Source organism: Trichoplusia ni, chromosome 22, assembly GCF_003590095.1.
Source record: "Trichoplusia ni isolate ovarian cell line Hi5 chromosome 22, tn1, whole genome shotgun sequence".
Classification (NCBI taxonomy): domain Eukaryota; kingdom Metazoa; phylum Arthropoda; class Insecta; order Lepidoptera; family Noctuidae; genus Trichoplusia; species Trichoplusia ni.
This window is the reverse complement of record NC_039499.1, coordinates 1,480,090-1,501,502: the sequence shown is the minus strand read 5'-3', so window position 1 is coordinate 1,501,502 and position 21,413 is coordinate 1,480,090. Positions and strand designations below refer to the sequence as shown.

Below are 21,413 nucleotides of genomic sequence, written 5' to 3'. Positions count from 1 at the left end.
ATTTACTTTATCCTCGTATTGCATTTAAAAATGTTGCTCTGTAAGAATACAAAAAACAGGACATTCATTCATGGATGTGCATCTACTATTTAAGTAAAACTGTAGAACAGTAACGACATCTATGTCAAACTTTAGACAGTAATTCATTACACAACCACGAAGCCGTGTAATTTGCCGTTTAACAAGCAACCACAGAAACCTTCATAACTTGCCACTAGATGTCGCTTCTCAATCTGTTAATAACTGAGCAAAACAATTAAAACACATCTTGTATATAGTAATATATACAGTATGTCCTTATAAACCATGGAAGTTTGTTTTGTCGTCAGATTCGTTATAAGTTGACTGTCGATGAATATGAAGCTGAGTAGTCTAGACCTAGACAAAACTACAACATTCCCATTCATAAATGGATTAAATGGAATACGCATGCGTGAAATATGGCTGAGAAAAACAATAATAGCATCTCGGCGTCCAACAGTCTCATTTTCCCGTCGCCAACCTATGTGTTAGATTTAATTCCTCGAATAAGCTATGTGTGTTAATTTTCATCAGTAAAATAACGATAAAAAGGACAAATTAATGTGAGATATCGAGTGATAAGTGACAACAAGTATGGGTGAGTGTAAAGCTATGATAAGGCTGTGTTATTTACGAAGCTAGCTATAAAAATAAACAGTGGGTTTGGTGTTGAAAGCTAAAACGTAATAACTTATTTGAGATAGAATTCTTTCCCCTTACACTAAATATACCTTGTCTATGTATGTCTATCTTTATCTTTTCATTAAAATGTTTACTTCTTAGGGATCCGATTGCAAAGGGTCAAAAAGGTACCCTACTGGTAAACCTTCGCTACTAATCGATGTGTCAGTCCGTCTGTCACTAGGCTATTTCTCATGAGCCGTAATAGCTTTATAGTTGAAATTTAACCGATGGCGCATATCTGCCGCTCTAATAACAAATATTAAGAGTAAAGATTGAAGTTAACCAACGGATGGTACGGTTATAAATTTGATTGTTCACCAATTTTTTAGCAAATACCAATTTTTTTCTTCAGGTTCTTTGAACGAAACGAATACGAAAATCAAAGTTAAAACGAAAGCCAATAAATTAAGCATTGATGATACGAAAAGTGCTATCGTATCATCGTATGCGTACAACAATACCTCAAAAGTCTCTTATTTTCGGACGACAAGTTTTGGGTATCAATGACTAAGTGCGGTGGCTTTCTGCCAACAAAGTTTACTTGTCATAAGACTTGTAAAAGTCCTCTTGGTAACCTTATTATTCTTGGCAAAATGTTAGCGATAGTTTACTACAACAATGGTCATTGGGCCTATCGTCATATCTTAAAGAAATATGATTACATACGCCCTAGCATTTCGAAATTCGACAGTTCTGATAAAATGCGCCTGAATGTATGACTACAGTGAAATGTAACAGAACCATACATTTGAGTGTTTTAAATAGGCGTCATAACAATGATTATAACTTATAAATTATTATATAATCCGTCTTCATGTTCGATAACTTATTAATTATTTATTTAATACCGGTTAACTCACTTGTAACTGGGACTGTTCGTCTTGCGATTCTGCAGCCGCGTCAGTGGGTCCGAATCTAGTCGAGCTATCCCGATAAATACGCGAGGGTAAACTATTATTATATGAATAGTTACAAAAATTGTGAAAATGTGACAGTAACGGAAGTGTAATAGCGCACTGCACAGCGTAGAGCAGAGTTACTTCGATCTTCCGTATGGTCATTGACTGGCCTGTTGGTCTATTGGTTAGTGATCCTGACTGCTATATCGGCGTCTTGGGTTCGAATCCTATCCAGCAAAAATTGTTTGTGTGACGAACACTTAATAATATACATGTATTTAAAAATATATGCGGACAACAACATCACATACATTGTTCTGAACCCAAAGTAAGTTGCTAAAGCACTTGTGTTATGGAATTCAGATACAACGAAGGTACCACAAACACCCAGACCCGAGACAATGTAGAAATAAGAATTTTTACATTGACCCGACCGGGGATCGAACCCGGGACCTCAGAGCTAGCGACACCTTGAAACCGGGGCGTACGCCACTCGACCACGGAGGTATATATATATCCAACCGAGTTTTCTAAACTATGACTTTAGTGTATTTCTCTAAAACTAATACGCTAGCAACAATGAGTTGAACACACAACATCAAACAGGTATAGCACACAAACTCGGACTCACAAACTATACATACGAGTGTATAGTGTCAAGAGGGGACATTAACAAAAATAGGGAGAGATAGATTGAAAAACCCAAAATTTTTATTCCTCGTATTAATGAGAAGGCAATTAATTGCATACCAATGTTTCGTCGATATTAATATACTTAATCATATCTGGATAATTTGTCGACACCAGTAGCTAGTGCACACAGTTCTGATAGTATTGAATCAGAAGATATGGATCTTGGTGCATTTCTTAGGATGTTTACCGTTGAAGCAAACTGCAATTATTTATATTATTGTCTACCAAACGTCGTCGGCCGCGTTGTAAACAAACAAACACCTTATTCCACAATCATTATCAATGCTTGAATGGTGATGTGAAAACTTCTTTTGTTCTTTTTAAGATGGATCGAAAAAATAAAAAAGTGAAAGTTTTTTTTTTGAAACTATTGAAAGTATTGTTGACCCCAATAGCCAGGTTGGTAGAGTTGCTTTACCTTCTTTAGTAAATTACTAACTCAGTAATTAGAATCCAAAAGTTCTATCGACATTCGACGGCCATCCGTCTTACACAAGATTGCATCTCTTGAACCGTAGTTGATCATCTGTTCAGCGCACGTTGGTAATAAAATTACAATTGTTTTCTGCAAACTGTCTCCAAATTGAATTGTCTACATATATCCTAAAGGGAGTCATAAGATTAAACTTCTGATTTAAATGGAGACTTACCAGACGTGAGAACAAACACAACGTGGCTATACATCACGGAATAAAAGCTTAAAAAAAAAATTTACTTTAGAAATAGTTTAACTACTGGACTACATAATTTTTAAGGGAACAGGATTAAAAAAACATAAAAATTCTATTCCAAGTGCTTTTTCTATTTTAGGCTGAGAAAACTAATGCGGAAAACAGATAAGAGGAAAATGAGACAAATAAAGATTTCAGTCGGCATCGTCACAATAATATCATGCATCGCAACACTGATCTACTTGTATCGACTGTCATTTGTTCTAAAACCGCAACATCACGTTCAGAGCTCATCACCGAAGTACCAAATTGGTACTCCATTGAGACATATGTCTTTGAATGAAGTATACAAGGATATTGCAAGGAGTGAGCCCGGCGATTATATCTTGGAATTAGAGGATGATCATCCACCAGGTATATTTGTGATTAATTATGTTCATTTTTAACCGATATAGCCTTTTTTCAACCTATGCAGTGATCTGATGATTGATGATTTAAGTAGGTATGTGTATATGGTTCCATGCCCAAAGGGTCAAATAGGAACCTTACCTATTTGTACGGGCAGGACAGTTATTATTATGTACTTGTTCGTGAAAATATATGTATTTCTAATATTTCAACAGTTGGAACTTTGCCTGAGCTAATTCGTGCATTTAATTTGTGTTAGGGCAACCCCTTTTTTGACATACAGCTAGTCAAGCTTCAAGTAGAGTTTTTATTTTTACTGTATCTTTTGTCGATATTCCAACGAATTAAAAAATATAAATTTCATAATATGTACATATGCTAACTAAAAGATTTAACTTTCAGAAACCATGGTCAACACACCAGGCTGTAAAATACCGTTAACGATGGTAAACTACAAAAAAAATATAATAGATCTTGATAAGAATAAAAACATTACATGTGGGAGGCGAGCAGTATTTTTGCGGAAAGCCGGTGACGACCGAGTAAAAGTTTACGTAAAATCTGTGATATTAGAAAAGTATGCAAACAATTACAAAAAATTTGACTGCTGCTATCAGTTTATAATCGACAGTGTTCAGTATCCTCATGACCGCCCTATGTTAAAGTAAGTTAGCTAATTATAAATTTGCTATGAGTGCGACCTACATGTACAGCATGTATGAACAATCCCTCCCGATTGTAGTGTAGCGTAAAATGATTAAGTACCTTACATTACACGATTACAGAAAAAAAAGGAATTGGCCCAGACAAAAAATAATTTTAAATGATATCCTGCAGATTACCTATCACTGAATAACAGAACTGAAAACGAAATAGTATAATAATTAGGTAATTTCATATATTTTTGATAAATAAAATAAAATTCAGGGTAACATTTGTCGTTAATCTGATGATTTTAATAGCTCGTCTGGTAAGCCAAATAGACATCCTTTGAGGATCGGACGGGGTCTTCTATACATACTGTATAAAGATGTGAAAGAATATCAGTTCAGGGTATTATGATATCCATTTGATAAGGATACGTATCCAGTCTGTCTGTAGGTCTGTTAGACGGTTAAAATTTTCACAAATGGTGTAATTCAATTGCTGCTATAAATTAGGCTGCCATACAACTTAACGATAGCATTTGAAACAATTATGGTTATTAATGGTTTTCTCCTTTTCAGATACAGCAACTGCACCAAATTTAAAGACGACGAGATTATAACTTTGCAGTCGGATTTCATACATATTCAATGCACCGGCTATGATGACAACAATAAAACAAAAATCATTTACAGCGACATGTACGCATTCAGCAAAAAGATAGATGGTATAAAACCAAGGAACAATAAAATTAAATGTAAGATTCAATACAACGTTCTCATGCTCGGCATGGACTCAATGTCTCTGCCTCGTGCCGTCCAAACAATGCCGAGAACCGTTGCCTTTTTTAAAAATGACAATTGGCTCGGCTTCCGCGGATATCATAAGGTATTTTGTGAATACCATTATCATATCCATTAAATAATAATATGAAACTTTCAACAACATTTAATCATACACAGATACTCTCTTCTCACAGATTGCTGACAATACATTTCCAAATATAATGGCCGCGTTAACGGGAAAGAACATTTCTGATATAACCAAACGATGTTATGGCTCAATGGATGAATGCAAGAGTCTTCTAATTTGGAATTATTTCAAGGAAATTGGATACGTAACAGCTTACGGTGAAGATTATTTACAATTGCCCGATACGTTCACGAAAGAATTCGCATTTAAAGAACCACCCACGGATCATTACATGAGACCGTTTTTTCTAAAAGGTGAAACTAAACGCCACAACAACTCCTTATTGTGCTCTGGAAAAGCATCAGCGGGTCAGCAAATACTGGATTATGCTCTAGATTTTGCCAATACATACAAAAAGGACTCATTTTTTGGATTCTTTTGGTTGAATTCATTTAGTCATGATGTAAAAAGTCATCCCGAAATTGCAGACAAAATTGTGGAGAACTTTTTGAATCAGTTGGCATATACGGGTGTTTTGATGAACACCTTCGTAATATTCTTAAGTGATCATGGCCTACGATTTGGGGAACTTCGTTTTACAATGGAGTCGTACTTTGACGACCGCATGCCAATGAATTTTATGTGGGTTCCGTTGTTTTTTAAGGGGAAACAACCATATGAACTACGAGCGTTGTCTATAAACCAGTTCAGATTAATGACACCTTATGACATGTTTAGCACACTGGTAGACATAAGAAGAATATCTGAGTGTAGTGATATCAGTCACCGAGCACCCGACGGCTGTCATAACTGCCACTCGATTTTCAAAGTCATAAACGGTACACGCACTTGTCTGGACGCATCTATTGATGAAAAGTGGTGCAGTTGTCACAAGTTATACCCTCTTCCAAACCAGGACACTATAGGCATGAAAAGTGTTGAACTTGCTGTGACCCATATAAAGAATATGGTCAATACCATCGAAACACAGCGGTGCTGGGGTTGTATGAGCCTTTCTCTCAAAAGTATTATAAGACTACATTTCTATTACGCCAAAGATAAAGTAAGTTTGTTTTATGTCGTGGCGTTTAACATGACACCTGGTAACGTCGCGTATGAAGCCACAGTGCTTCGCAAAGGTGAACAGGAAACTCTTATAGAACCGATTAGTGTAATAACTAATTATAGAGGTTTAGGGAAATGTGCTCTTAATCGCAGAGATCGAAAGTTTTGTATTTGTCAAAAAAATGAGTCATGTTTATAATCGACAGGTTATTATGTATCCATCTGTGATAGTTATCTTGTAATTTTAGAAATAAAATTATAATAGCTTGTTAAATATGCAGTGTACCGTTTACTTTAAAATAAAATAAAATTTGAATTGTGTTATTTCTTAGATCCTGACTAAAATATGTAGTACTACTATGTAGTTGGGCATGTATATCTGACTTAAAAAGAGCATATAATCTATTTTGCCGTAACTGCAATAAGAAAATTATTGCTAGAACCGGCAGGCAATACCTAGTTTCCAAAATATACTTCATAAGTTTCAGCTAAATGAAATAAATAGCAAATAAGTAGGACAACGAAGCAAATTTATCATTATTAAATTATTATTAAATCATTACTGTTTGCTAATTCTGCACTGTGTACTTTTTCTGAATCCTTAAAGCTTAAAGTTTCAAACAACCTAAAATACTCAACAAAAAATACGGACCTGCCAATCAGAAAACCTCAAAAATCCGTCCTTTTGATACTCGCCCACGCTTCACGCAGGTTTGTTAATACGAAGGAGAACATAGTACATATCTCCACACTAGCTGTTGCCCGCGACTTCGTCCCCGTGGGTAGAAGATATAAGTTATGATTTACACCTGCCCTGATTTTTTTACATTTTCCATTGTATTTTCGCTCCTATTAGTCGCAGCGTGATGGTTTATAGCCTAAAGCCTTCCTCGATGAATGGTCTATTCAACACAAAAAGAATGTTTCAATTTGGATCAGTAGTTCCTGAGATTAGCGCGTTCAAAAAAACAAACTCTTCAGTTTTATATATTATTATAGATATAGATTATAGATTAATGTCTTAGAACACTCACGTTGAAATCCTATCGGCAATTTGAAGAATATTTGGGTTAAGACAAAACTTTCGCCAAATTGTCAAAGAAATAAAGAAGGCAGGCATTTATACTAAAATATTTTTATTATTAGGTATTATTGTATAGCTATAAAGATTATTATAATATAAATATTAAAATTAAACCATTCCATCTAAACCATTGTATAGCTAATTAAAATTCTTAAATAAAATCCTACGTCGTACCAGTAGCAAATAAGCTCGAGGAGCTATAAATAGGATCAGTCAAGGTATACACCAAACACAGTGACTTGAATGAAAGCAGAGGTGACCTCTCTTTGAAGGTTGACGTAGCTATCTCTCTCATGGTCCCATAGGAACGCGACGGCATTGTTATAACACTGTGACCTCTTCTGTCCCAGAGTGACAACCGAAATGATTCTATAGCGATTGAATCCCAAAGATTTAACGTCGCGCATTACTTCTCCAGCTACACGCATGGCCAGTGCAGGAGAATCCTAAAATATAAATACAATGATGGATAATGAAAATTACAGAAAAAAATCATATTTAACTTCGATGTTAGCCATGGAAAAAAATGTTCTTGGATAGAAAAATATAAAGTTTTGACAGGTTATTAAGTAACTTTTAATATGGAAAAACCTGGACGGGACTAGACTGGACTGCTGCCGTTGTAGAAATAAGACGGTACGATAAATTAAAAGGAAACGTTTGCCTTCCTCAAATTAAGCTGTTTTATTTGCTCTATTAAATAATTGCAAAGCTGAAATACCTGGTCATTATATTTGTGATGTATAAAGTGTCGCTCAACCACTTGATCTACGATTTTCTCGACAGCTGGCTCGCAAAACTTAAATCTGGAGTCCAGTTGATACGTATTCAGAAATAACAGAGGTGGACGTTTGAACTCTAATCCGATCTGCAATTAAAGATGAATTTATTTTAAGTCTTTTTTCGAGTCACGTATAAGGTAAATGCAATGTTATTTCTTTGCATATTTTTATTGAACTCAAGATGAGTGAGCCTTGAATTAACACTTATAATTAGTTTAAAGAAGCAAGAATTTATTGTAAACTTAAACAGAGGGTAAATTCCTAGCTGCATTTGTGCAAAGGAGACCCCTCGCTGCGACTAGCAGTGTGCCGTTTAGCGTCCACAACTGCAACCTTCCTTATTCCGATTCCTTTGGATTTAAGTAAGATGGCCATAGCACCTGTGAACTCCGTTTCCCAGCTGAGATACCAGGCACTCCAGAGAACCCATACGACTGCTTCCGAACTCGTAATCTACTCATAGATTTACCAGCTACATTAGCGATAGATTTGGTCTGTGTTGAGCTTTTCATAGTCATCATTGAAACTTTACTTTTCTTAGAAGCAGTATCCATGTTGAAGCAATGTATAATTAATTTATATGATGCGGATTAAATTTGTTTATGTATTTCGGAGGTACTGACAGTAGAAGTAATAATGATTAGCTTAAAAAAAAGTGTCAGAAAGAAGAGTTTTAAACGTCATTCCTGCAAAGGTTTTATGCAAGTGATGGAAAGGTTACAGAAGGAAATGAATTCTCCTTTGATAGTTTAACCAATACACAAGTAGGTAAGTTAGTTTCATCAAAGATGAGCAAGTTTAATTATGGGCCTCATATATTTTACCTTATGCGCCTTATGGGCCTTCACATAGGATATATGATGACGGATGATTTTAGAGAAAAAGTTTCTTAAAATATATTAACCTGTTAAGCTCCTACAAATCTCAAACTCAGATGACGAAAATGCCTTATTTTTTCTCACTGGTCATGTCATCATATGATGCTGCTAGAATCTGCGTCTATCTAAAATTCAAACATAAATATAAAAATCTTCATAGAAAATCCTCCTTGGATAGATGGTGGTGCTGGATAGTGATGGTGGCTCCTTGGGGTGAATTTCAACAGGTCCAAAAAAATCTTCATTTCCGTGGATTTTTTATTCTTCAACTTTAGAACAATAAAAAATAGTGTTTTCTCAAGTTTTCGATCGGATATGCAGTTTTGCTTAATATCTAGCAGATAGCTTAAAAAACTAACGAGATATACAAGATTGAAAATTCCGTGCCACGGCGATGAAACATGCATGCACGGCAATGAAACAGGCGTCCATGGCAATGAAATGTTATTATAGTGTACAAGAATATTTAAATGATAAAGTTAATCATTGAAACAAAAATAAATACTATTAATTTATACGCAATAATAATAGAATATAATGTGTAAAAATCCAGTCACACATGATATTATTTTTATAATATAACTATAAATAGATACATTCCTGTCTAGTGGCGAAACAAACATAAGTCACGGAAATGAAACACGTGGCCACGGCAATGAAAGGAAACTGTTTTACAAGGCACGGCGATGATATTTTTTTCATTCCCGTGTATTTTTTTTCATTGCCATAGCAAATTTTGTCCACGGAAACCACGGAAATGAGAGCACGGCGATGAAAATCAAGGGGTATAATTCAATTTACTAAAAAACTGGTAATAATTCACAGTAATGAACACTTTACAAATAAGCTAAATATAAATGGCATTGTATTGAATGCTCAATCGAGATTAAAAACTTATTGAAATAGAAGTTAGACCTATCCACGGCGATGAAAGAAAAAATGTCCAGTACCAAAAAAATTGAATACTTTTAATTATAGCTCGAAAACGCAGGCACGTACACACGTCGTTCCTTGTCTAGCCTTTCGACGTTACTTATATGCAACGTTTAACGCAAAACGGGAGCGACGCAAAACGTTAGAATATGCAATATTCTCAAATATGTTTAGGACATGGCGATGAAAGGTAGTTCTGGGACAAATGGTTTTTTATTAACCATACGTTGTATTGTGTAAATATTTGAATAAATGTATTCCGAGTCAATACTCTAACTATTCACGAACCAAATAAAACTAAGTTTTAATATAAATAACGATACATTTTTGATCAATGATGACTTTAATACATCAAGGTGAGTCGTGGACAAACACGGCGATGAAAGATTATGTGGTTTAACTTTTTTTTTTGGAAAACCTATTAATTATATTAATAAAATATTTAGTGCTACAGATAGATTTTTATGTCATTTACCTAAAAAAAAATGTTAGAACATTATAACAATGCTTTTTAGTACCGATTTCATCGATGCCACGCAATTTTTGGGTCCGGGAAATTCACCCCTTGGATAGGTGGTGTGGTTCTCAGTCTTAATTTTGTTACGTGTTAACATAGTTGTGTGTTTGGTTCCACATTTAACAAGAAACCCTGAACAAAGGGTTATCATAACACAATGAATTTTGAGGATGAATCGCTCCATTCCGTCCCACGCTCCCTGCAATGTAAATGCAAGCGATCCAATGTCGGAAACTCGGAAAGCCGTATGTGATTAATATAATCTCAACACCGCTCGCATCTATCGGACTCTTGTACTGCACACAGAAGTTTAAGCACGTATTTAATATTTTTTTAATATACCGTGTAGCTGTTTCTCGCAAATTAATTAGCATTCGTACTCAACGGAAACAAGTGAATCTATGTAGGGAACACTTTTTATGGTACGTAAAATAGTTTCATTTATTTTAATTACATTTTAGTGTTTTTTTCGTATTTTTTATCGAATTAAGCATTCAAGATCATCAAGGGTTTCATTGCTTAAAATATAATTATTTTGATCATCCACGATCATTTAGAGGAATTTTAAAGTGAAGTGAAAATAGAGTGAACGTTATAAGGCCGTCAAAATCTGATTCAATTTATAAAAGTCTAAGAATATGGTTATAAATGCATTTATGGAGTTGAGCATTGTTATTGGTAAGCCTTAATAAATCTTATTTAAGTCCTCCACGTCCCTTTAACTCACCTGAAATAAATCTGCTATCTGCTTATAGCTAAATCATATTCACCGTGAGTAAATGATCCTTACTAATGTTGTAAATGTGAAAGTGTGGAAGTTTGGATGTTTATTACTCAATCACGCAAAAACGGCTGAACGGATTTGGATGAAATTTGGCATGCATATAGCCATTGACATGGAAAAGAACATAGGCTACCTTTTATGACCATTTTTGAAATAGTATCCGAAGGAAAATTGAAAAGGTGTGTAAAAGCTATAAGAACATTAAGGGGATGTATTTCCATGGAAACGGGGACCACCGAACGCTGTAAACTGAAATCCACGCAGACGGAGTCGCGGGCAACAAATAGTTAAGTTATAAATTCTATTGAATGTGCTTTAACAAGCCTACTGTTAGTGAGGTTCAGAGGATATAAAAAGGACTGTTTTTGCTAAATACAAGAGGACGCCTCAAAGCCTGCGTTTAGATCATAGATAACCCCTTAATAGATACCGCAAGAGTTTGATTGGTTCAAGGTCACGTTAGCTCTGCTTGCTCTGAGTGTGATGGCACTTGATATGTTTAAGCGATATAAGCAACAGTAGTTTAATATCAGCGACAAATTTATTAGACAGCTTTCACATGAACGACAAGAGGACGACTTGATTGATTCTGCAAATGCTGCAATTCTGCTATTCTGCAATATTATTATTTTCACACTATTCCCGCACTAAATTTTTTAATCCTTGTGTCGGGGAATTCGCAAACATTCAAGTCACATATACAAAGGCACTCAGACTCGGACAAGCATTCGTGTATTATCGCTTATAATGTAGCCACAATTTCACTCTAGTCTACTGATCTCATCACAAATCGCTGGTTACTGTAGTCTTGACGAAGGTGACATTGGTAGGCCCCTTCTTTAGTTAATTTACCATTTTAGTATTGGTCTAAGAGCCCGTGGACCACAGACCTACGCTATTTTATAAAAGCTGAATCTTTGTCAGCGGATGCTCCCAACATAGGTAAGAACAATGGTCGATTTTGGAGTTTGGGTCATGGTGGCTTTGGCAGATAAACGGTTAGTGCCGTTTAGGGGTAGGAGTCTATGTTGGGAGCAACTGCTGAAAAAGTTTCAGCTTTTAAAAATAACGTAGGTCTGGCGTTCACGGGCTCTTACTCTATATGAGGTTACGTTGGCTAAAACCTCTTCTAGAGCATTTGACACTCAATCAAAACAGTTGTATATTATCAGCTGTTCCAATTCCAAACGGGATATTTCAACAGTAGGTACGTGAAACTGAGCAAGTAACTAGTTCACAATCAGTTTTATTCCTATTTTGATCCTTTAGTTTTATGATTTTGTTATTCTTATCATACTGCAACGCAACGTACGTACTTAGTCAGTGCAATTCGTTCTAATCTAGAATACGAAAGTTTTGGCGTACTACGTTAGTCATGAAATAACGTCGTCACCGATTTGGATTTTGTAACCATTATGATAGTTCTGTAAGGATGAATGCCTAAATGGGATCAAACAATTGAAACAACTTTGTTGAAACTTTCAACTAATCGGGGCTATATTATTATTATCTTGGCTTAGTTCCGTAGCGTTCTTGTTGAGAAGAAAAGAAAAGTAAAGTCTGACAGGACAATATGACTTTAATATCGCTACTACCAGAGCCCCGATTCTGCTATTTTACAATGGCCGATGAATGGCGATTGGATTAAATTTGAAATTATTCCTATTCCTTTAAGCATTTTGCCAATACAATAATTGGAAGTTAATTTAATTGACCTTGTTATCCATTTTATCTTTTCGTTTAAACGTACGGCCGAAATGTTCAAACAAGATGTAAATATAATATAATACCACTCGGATTTCAGAGAACGGAGATATACAAATATCAATGAGTTCAGAATGTTCGTTCATCGACAGCGGTATCTCTTGTGGACACTGATAGTCATTTCAGGAACATTCGTGTGCTACTACAACTTCAATTCTAAAATGTTTCCCAAGAGGATAATTTTTAAAAGGCCTCGACATTTTCCTCTGATCATTATTGGTAAGTTTTTAACACAGGTCTAAATTTTTAAATGTTCATGTTTTTATAGAAATTTCAAAAAAAAACGAGCAGGATTCCAAGTGTTTATAATGTAGAAGTAGGTAATGAAAGATTAATGAAAATAGTCGATAAACATATCAGTCTAAACTTGACTGTGATATTTGTACGCCTTCATGGAAAACATTACTTTCCTTATGTATATTTAAAACCAGCATTGCATGTACCTAAGTTCTCCAAATAAATATTAGTGAAATATCTAGCGTTAAAGGCCTTTTTTTTCGGGGTGAAATCCTCATGGACTACCTCCGCCAGGGGAGAGGCGGAGGGGTGTGCCGGACTCTTACCGGCTAAAACCCCCCGGTGTGTTTCCTCGCACGAGGGCACTCGGGGCCGCGGGAGTCCAAATTCCTCCGCAGCCCCGCACTAGTGCTGGCCCGGTCAGAGGGCTAAAGGGCTACCGCAACGTTATACAACCAGGCATATTATTATAGTTGTGAAATTTGACGGCGCTGATCGTTGAGTGACGTATCTACGACATCTGTGGTAGATACTTCACACAAAGCAGATTGTGATAGACCTCGTGGGCCCCCTAAGGTAACTTGGTAATACTCGTATAGAGGTCAGAGATTATGAGAAGATAATTTTAACGCTAATGAAAAGAAGAAAGAGAGAATGTTAGCAACGAAGCAATCAAATATGAAAGAACTATTGCACCAAACTCAGGGTTTGCAGAATTGGGGCCCTGAAGTCCCATCGTCATTATCCGTCACAAGAGGCTACACCGTAGCGTTCCCTTTAAGTTCTCCTTATAAATATTCGGAGGAAAACTTTTTAATCGCAGAAGTTAGTAATGGGTGGTTACAGAAAGTACCAATTATACTCTGCCTAGATTTTTGCTTTGCGTCTCAGAGTCTATATTTTATAACTTCATAAGAGAGAAAACTTTATTAAAACGATCTACTCGCTACTCTTACTAGAAAAAAAATAAACATAGAATATTCCGCTGAAGCGAAGTCTGCGCGCTGGCTTACGTCTAGCTGTAATACATATGTGATAATGTGACCATGGCTATCATGCTTTAATCACTTATATAATTAGGTACCTATACATATCTATGTTTAAGTTGTGTGATGTCAAAGATAATCCATAGTTAAGCCGGGGGTCTCACGGTTTGTAACTCTATCTACAGTTAGAGTTAAGTAGGTATTAGGTAAGCTTTGTTTCGTAACAACGCTCTCTTCACACATAATTTATTCGTGAATGTTTATTTCCTTTCAGATAATAAAGACTATCTTTTGAATACACCAGGGTGTCAGATACCAAATTATGCAAAAAAATACGTATATCGAAAAATTGGTCCAAAAGTATTTCCCGACACAGTATGTGGTAGACGCGCTGTCACCGTTTTTGAAAAAAATAATTCAATTACTTTTAAAATAGACGAAAAGATTATGAAAACATACTATGCCAAGAATTTTAGTTGCTGCTACCAATTTGCAACCCAATCTAAAATACCTGGACACGAACATGACCAGTTGGAGTAAGTGACCTTTCTTACCCACAAGTTCTGCCTAGACAGACAGTTTCGGAGTCCGACCACCAAGTCTTACAATTATAACTCTACAGACTCTAGTACGATGTCCTGCAAATGTGGCGTAAGGCGACATATCTCTCGTTGGGCGAAAATCATCTGTATCACATTTATGACAGATATTAATCTTGTCCACTGAAGACAATGCAGTCCCAGTTAGTACACGCTCTAACTTTATACCTTTCTCTTCAAGATGTCGTTGAGATCTCAGTATCACAATCTTAAACTATCAAATATTTCAGCTACACAAACTGCAGTAATTTCAAAAATGGTACATCTGTAGAGTTTTTGGAGGAAATCGTTACAGTCACATGTAGAACAGGACAATCTAAGATCGCCTACAAAGATGCTTACATAATCCTCAAGAAAAGAAACATAGATAAGAACGCAAAGGCTCCAAAATGGAACATTCTCATGTTGGGACTAGATACAATGTCAAGAGTTCGATTTTATGATACTTTGCCAATCACTGCTAAATATTTTCGTAAATACAGATGGTTAGATTACCGAGGATACCAGAAGGTAATTATTTTTCCACCGTTCTGACTCCCAATTCATCATCTTCATTTATTCTGAGTCCGGTCTTCTTAAAGGACCAATGAGTATGCCATTTAATGTCACACCTACTATAAATAACTATTATATGCTTGCCTATTGGTCTAGTGGTTAGTGACCCTGACTGCTATACTGGAGGTACTGGGTTCGATTCCCACCCAAGATAAATGTTTGTGTGACGAGCATGAACATTTGTACTGTGTCTGGGTGTAATTTATCTATATTATGTATGTATTTAAAAATATACCTACGAGTATGTTTATAAGTTGTCTTGTGCTCATAATACAAGTTTGCTTAGTTTGGCGTCGTGTGCAAGTGTGACGTATCTGCACTCATTCTATTTCAGGTCGGTGACAATACGCTTCCCAACTTAATGACAGTGCTCACTGGTCTAAATATTTCTACAGTGGTAGATAAATGCCGAGCTGGTTCTTTGAACTGTTTCAATTATTTCATATGGAACAAATTCAAAGAGGCTGGTTACACGACATGTTACGGAGAAGAGTATGTAACCTGTCCTGATACTTTTTCTACATTTAAGGGATTCAAAACGAATCCAACCGATCATTATATGCGAACATTTTTTCTGACTGATGAAACATTAATTAAACAGGTCCTGTGTACGAGAAAAAAGCCTTCATCTACACATTTACTCAATTATGCCAGAAGTTTTGCAACGACTTACAAAGATAATGGCTTTTTCGGACTGTTTTGGATAAACTCATACACCCACAATCCTTTCGGCAACCCATCATTCCTCGACGCAGAAATAGAATCATTCTTTAAAACACTGTACAATTCTCATACGTTAGATAATACGTTCGTTATCTTCTTTAGTGACCATGGCACAAGGTACGGTAACATGAGAATACCGATGGAGTCTTATTATGATGATCGCTTGCCTATGCTGTTTATATGGACGCCGAAAAACTTTAGACGAGAGTACACTGGCAAATATTACAGCTCATACATAAATCAAGCTCGTCTAATAACGCCTTATGACTTACACCACACGTTAGCTGATATACTAAAGTTGTCAACAAATACAATTAATGTTACGACAGCAAAGGGTTGTAAGCAATGCTCAAGTTTGTTCCAAATAAAGTCACCCTACAGGACCTGTGCCGATGCAGGTGTCAGTGCAAACTGGTGCAGTTGCCATAACATGTCTTATGTTCGTGGAAATGCAAGTAGCACGCAGAAAAGCTTACAGCGAGCGATGATATATTTAAATAACTTACATAAAAATATAAAAACCAAACCATGTTCGTCTTGTGCAAAATTTAAACACCCACAGCTTCTGAGGTCGCATGACTACCATTACGAGAATAAGACATACAATGTGATAGCTTTCATAACATCACCACATAGAGTGGCATATGAAGCTGTAGTAGAGACTATCGGCACTGTATCAGCAGTCTTATCCCTACGGACCATAACTTATTACAATTCAAGAGGGGGATGTGTGATAAACGGTAACCATCGAGCCTATTGTGTTTGTGAATATCGTGCAAATTGTAGTCATAAAACTTAAATAAAACGTTTGAACTATTATAAAGTGACTGTGGACTGTGCTAGAATGTCAGCTATAACACAAGCTGCATGAATAAATAGTATTCCAAAGGATTTCTTACATTCCCTACTAGGGCTCCATCGCGACGTTCTGAAGTAAATGAATTGCCGTTGTGGCGGCGTGACAGCGCAATAAAGGCCGCGGCATAAAAATTAATCTCTCTTTCCTTTCCATTTTAGAAAATCCAAGATAATGGTTCACTAATTATATTCATACCCATTTAAAAAAAATTAAGAGCTTGTATTTTTTTAATACCCTTGCTCCTTACCCTTACCCTCACTGCGAATAAAAGAAGCTTAAATAAAATAAAAAATAAGACAAAATTGAGATGAGCCGAAACTGGTTAAATAAAATAAGCATTAACCTTTAGGTACTTTAAAATATTAATTTCGCGAAGTCTTTGATAATTAGAATGCACGGACAGCCGAGTGGTTGAGGTAACTACGCCACGCGCCATTGAGCGCGACGTGTCGTGGGTTTGATTCCCGTGTTGGTCAAGCGTTTGTATGATCCACGAATGCTTGTCCTGAGTTATGGTGTCTTTGTTAATTTCTTAATGTGGGAGTCGAAAGAAAAAAAAGATCGAAGTTTTCTCCAATTAAATAGGTTCATTACCATTACTGTTCAACGAATTCATTTATTTAACCGGGAGGCAAAGATTCCGTCTTCCGTCGTCTGAATTTAAGAAAATTTGGTACGGTAAAGACTTTTTTGGATGCTGCTATAAATAAACGTTAAGATGTTAAGAGTACGAGTATATGACAGGATTGGTAAATATCTCGCTAGACAACTCAAACCAAGGTCACAATTTACGGTAAAGGTCAAAATGTTAATTTCGTACGGTCAAACGTTATTGAATAACTAGATCTAGACAGCCATTTCGCCTACTGGAACCAGTTTCTGCGTATCTCGATTAACTGTCTTATTTTTTGCGTATTTGCGCGTCGTTTGCCTACCAAACTTTCTTCTTGCACATTACAATGTAGGTAGGTAAAATGGAGAACTTAAAGTGCATTCTCTACCAGAGAGAAATTAATTATAGCAGCTATACTCATGCCTCAACTTTTTGAACTAACTTTATGGCTAATCAGTAAATTAATATTTGGGTCTATTTCGCAGTTTTTTTTTAACATTTATTTAAGGGTTTAAGCATAGGTGGAGACGTCGAGATTCTTGGGTTCTTTCATGGAAATACACATAAAAAAGTCGCACGAAACGTTTAAATATTACTTTTTGATTTTGCACTGCCCCATAGCCCAGTCCGTTTTAATTGCCTGAATAGTTTTGCAGGGTATGCAAAGCACACGGGCAAAGCGTCGCCGGGAGCACAAGCCACCCGGAACACAATATTAAAACATAATACCTATAATAAAAAAAACTAAAGTAGAGATTCAAGTCAGAACTGTATAAAAATACTTTATTGCGTAATTTTGTAGGTACTAAAACTCAATGGTAGTCAGTGAATAAATAACTAATACATTTTCTTATAATAACTATCGTGAGACTGATTCATTATTAAATGGTGTGAAGGGTTTACTCACGCGTATTTATCGGGGGTGCCCGACTGTCAGTTCGACTCGCGATCCCGCCGCGTCAACTCATGATTAAGGACTCCGGTTAGGTCCGAAACTAGTCGGGCACCGCCGTTAAATACGCGTGAGTAAACCGTTACTGCATTTAATAACTAATACATTATCTTTATATTACAAACATACAATATTTGTACAATACAGATTAAAATAATATTACAGGACTGGCACAAATTCGTTAACAATAAAACAAAAATATATCATATATCACTTAAGTCATCATGGATTAGATCTTTTAATACTAAACATACTAAACTAGACAAATCAATGCATCCGCCTGTATAATCCAACCAATGATTATTAAGAAGACTTAAGCTAGAATATGTTTAAGAGAACTTGGAGATTGAGACTTGTTGGGGTATATAACAAACAGCGACAGCTGAGCGACTGCCAACACATCACCAATTAAATTTGGCACCTGTAAGGAAAACTAAATTAGAAATGCTCACCAATTCAGATTATACCCATACAAAACAGCTAAATTAATGCTTAGCACAGGACTTCACATATGTATAGAGAAGTCATTGGTTTTTATTTTTCTGCTTTGCTGTCATAGAAATACTTTTAGAAACAAAGCTTTCAAGTTATTCAAAATGCAATAGCAAGTTGATAATACTAGTGGGATTAAGATTTTTATTAAACCATATTATATTTGATTTAAAAAAAAAACGATACGGATTTTTAATCCTAGTGTAGCAGGGGGATTCACAAACATTCAAGGCATATACACATACACAAAGACACCCAGATTCAGGACAAGCATTCTTGGATCACACAAACGCTTGTCCTACGCGGGGAACGACACGTCGCGCATTTGGGTTGGGTTTGGCCTGTTTGACTCAACTACTTGGTTATCAACATGCATAAAAGTTGTACCAGGGTATGTGTAAAAACTATCAGTAAATTACCATTAAAAAAGGATCGTCCTTTATCACACCATATAGGAACCATAACGTAGATACAAAACTCGACATCAGTATCATAGGGAAAGGAAGACATTCAGTGCTCTTCACTCTAAATACATACAGAAGCTTGCTCATTGGTGCGGCAATTGTTAGCAAGGTCAGTGTACATGACGCCAGTCCTGAAATAAAACAAAATATATACATGTGCTACACAAATACTAAATTCCACTTCAAAACAAATAAACTAATCAATATCTATGTTAAATTAATAAAGCTGAGGAACTACTACTGATTTAAAAAATATCTACTTATTATAAATGCTAAAGATATCTATCTCTTTTTCTCAGCCAAAACGACTGAGGGTATATTGATTTTAAGGGTAATGGAGGTACAAGCTACAGTTTATCCCGGAATTCCCATGGAAACAGGAACCACTGCTTGTTGTAAACTGAACACGCGGACAGAGTCGCGGGCGGCGGATAGATTTTAACATACCAATAATTAGTTTTACCATGGAGAATATAATGAGCATTTGAAATAACTTGTAAGAATTTAATATACTGTAATGGCGAAGCACAGCCAATGTTAATTAAAACTTAGATATCCAACTTGCTAACATGGTTTGAATGATTTATTTACATTTGAAAAATAAGTGCAACACGACATTTTACTGGGAAAATAAATTCATTTAATTAACAGATTTTTATTCTTGCCATCCCCCTAAAGATTAAAATTCTGTGGCTCCTTTACTTTGTTTTTTGAGGAATAAACCTGGTGTCTTTAAATTGTTGCCTTTTATAAAATAATATCATCACAAGCAATTATCTATTCAATTGATTTTACTATCCAATTTCAGGTGAATAATGGATTTCAACAAATATGATTCTAAACAAAGTGTTAACAAAATCACTATTAATTTAGACTTAAATATCAAACAAATATGATATATATGTGTTATCATTGCTGTGATTCATGAACATGTCAATAAGATGTATTAAATATATTAGAGTGAGCATTACACACAAAACAACCCTATTAGTTAAAAGTCACTGATTAAAACAAAAAGATCTTAAAGTTAGAAATAAGTAATTATCCATATGTGCAATTGTGCATATACAAAATTATAAAGTGTTTTCGAAAAGATATCCCTAAAAAGTATTTTACAGAATAGATTTTTTTTATCAAACTTTTTATCAAAAGTGCTTTGACAAATAAAAATAATCATTTAAGTAAACAGATTATAAATCAATTACTAAAATATGTAACTTTATCAGTAAAAAGTGCCTTTTTGTGTTTCCTACAACCATTTATTGAGCATTTGTTAAGGTAAATTAAAAAAAAGAAATCTTTGCTTTTATCTCTGAATATATTAAACATCTTACCTAGAGTTGCAAAAAGTGCTTCATTATCATCTTCTGTGAAAATGTAGCACAAAACTAGTGAAACTAGTGCAATCGTGCAAAATACTTGTTTTAAAACGGTCGACTTTTTGAATGTATAAATATAAAATACTGCTGTATATGAGGTCATCAGAGTTACACCTATAATATTAACTAAAACAATTATGTTATCATGTTTCAATAATCCGTAAAAAAACCACAGGCAGCAGCTGTAAAAACAAATTGGAAAAGTTAATTGGACTAGTCATGAAAAACGAATTATTGAATTTAATTTCAGTAACTTACGAGAGCATTCCGCAAACAAAAGGTAGCGATGAAGCCTCTGCCGTCGTGCCATTGACGACATATTGTTTGCATACGAGTCTGGAACAAAAGAATAATGGTTGTTACAAAGAAACCAAGTAATAATTGAAAACATACTGACACCTTAGCCTACATCGTATTGTATGCTTACACGCCAGAGAGAAATTGCAAAATTGTTGTTATTACAGCTAGACCGCTCACAAAACTCTCAAAGTCTGTCAAATGCATTTTATCATACAAGATCTTAAATACTAATTTACGGAGACATTCTACTTAGAGGCAACTTATTCAGTTTAGAACCGTAAGCGGTTTTTAGTCAAACTGAGAGTGAGAAGTTGACACTCAGTAACTGTTTTGTTTTGTTGTCATTGTGACCCGCTGTCATTAGTGTCAGAACCACAGACTCCGTACTAAATGAAACTCCACGGAAAGTTGTTACAATAAAATAACCTAAAATTATTTGAAGACGCAAGTTTTATTTAGTGGCTACCTTTTCATTTTAAATAGGCCAAATTTATAAGTAAAACCTGTTATTTAC

General features: G+C 35.4%; 4 protein-coding genes across 9 annotated transcripts; 2 read left to right on the top strand and 2 right to left on the bottom strand.

Annotated features, from left to right (window-relative positions):
• The first annotated feature begins 122 nt into the window (after positions 1-122).
• LOC113504641 lies at positions 123-6,523 on the top strand. 4 transcript variants are annotated; one of them, XM_026887055.1, is made up of 5 exons: positions 123-619; positions 3,108-3,382; positions 3,779-4,040; positions 4,603-4,909; positions 5,001-6,523. In XM_026887055.1, the coding sequence occupies exons 2-5, from the start codon at positions 3,121-3,123 to the stop codon at positions 6,195-6,197; spliced, it is 2,028 nt and encodes a 675-aa protein (XP_026742856.1). In that variant the 5' UTR covers positions 123-619; positions 3,108-3,120; the 3' UTR covers positions 6,198-6,523. The 4 variants fall into 4 exon arrangements, with proteins under 4 accessions (XP_026742856.1, XP_026742859.1, XP_026742857.1 ...); XM_026887058.1 differs by having other exon boundaries at positions 4,603-4,778; positions 5,001-5,058; XM_026887056.1 differs by lacking the exon at positions 123-619 and having other exon boundaries at positions 2,988-3,382.
• Positions 6,524-7,185: 662 nt separating this feature from the next.
• On the bottom strand, positions 7,186-8,575 carry LOC113504640 (tctex1 domain-containing protein 2-like). Its single transcript, XM_026887054.1, has 3 exons — positions 8,245-8,575; positions 7,804-7,950; positions 7,186-7,528 (listed from the first exon to the last, which is right to left on the bottom strand). Exons 1-3 carry the CDS (start codon positions 8,416-8,418, stop codon positions 7,292-7,294), a joined length of 558 nt encoding a protein of 185 aa, XP_026742855.1. The 5' UTR covers positions 8,419-8,575; the 3' UTR covers positions 7,186-7,291.
• Positions 8,576-10,244: 1,669 nt separating this feature from the next.
• LOC113504621 lies at positions 10,245-17,014 on the top strand. Of its 3 annotated transcripts, none has more exons than XM_026887017.1 (6): positions 10,245-10,614; positions 12,781-12,959; positions 14,238-14,499; positions 14,793-15,072; positions 15,452-16,477; positions 16,536-16,595. In XM_026887017.1, the coding sequence occupies exons 2-6, from the start codon at positions 12,815-12,817 to the stop codon at positions 16,542-16,544; spliced, it is 1,722 nt and encodes a 573-aa protein (XP_026742818.1). In that variant the 5' UTR covers positions 10,245-10,614; positions 12,781-12,814; the 3' UTR covers positions 16,545-16,595. The 3 variants fall into 3 exon arrangements, with proteins under 3 accessions (XP_026742818.1, XP_026742819.1, XP_026742816.1); XM_026887018.1 differs by lacking the exon at positions 16,536-16,595 and having other exon boundaries at positions 15,452-15,609; positions 15,719-15,895; XM_026887015.1 differs by having other exon boundaries at positions 15,452-17,014.
• A 1,386-nt stretch (positions 17,015-18,400) lies between these two features.
• LOC113504387 (sugar transporter SWEET1) lies at positions 18,401-21,255 on the bottom strand. Its single transcript, XM_026886635.1, has 5 exons — positions 21,027-21,255; positions 20,858-20,935; positions 20,555-20,781; positions 19,176-19,351; positions 18,401-18,685 (listed from the first exon to the last, which is right to left on the bottom strand). The coding sequence occupies exons 1-5, from the start codon at positions 21,101-21,103 to the stop codon at positions 18,578-18,580; spliced, it is 666 nt and encodes a 221-aa protein (XP_026742436.1). The 5' UTR covers positions 21,104-21,255; the 3' UTR covers positions 18,401-18,577.
• Positions 21,256-21,413: the final 158 nt, after the last annotated feature.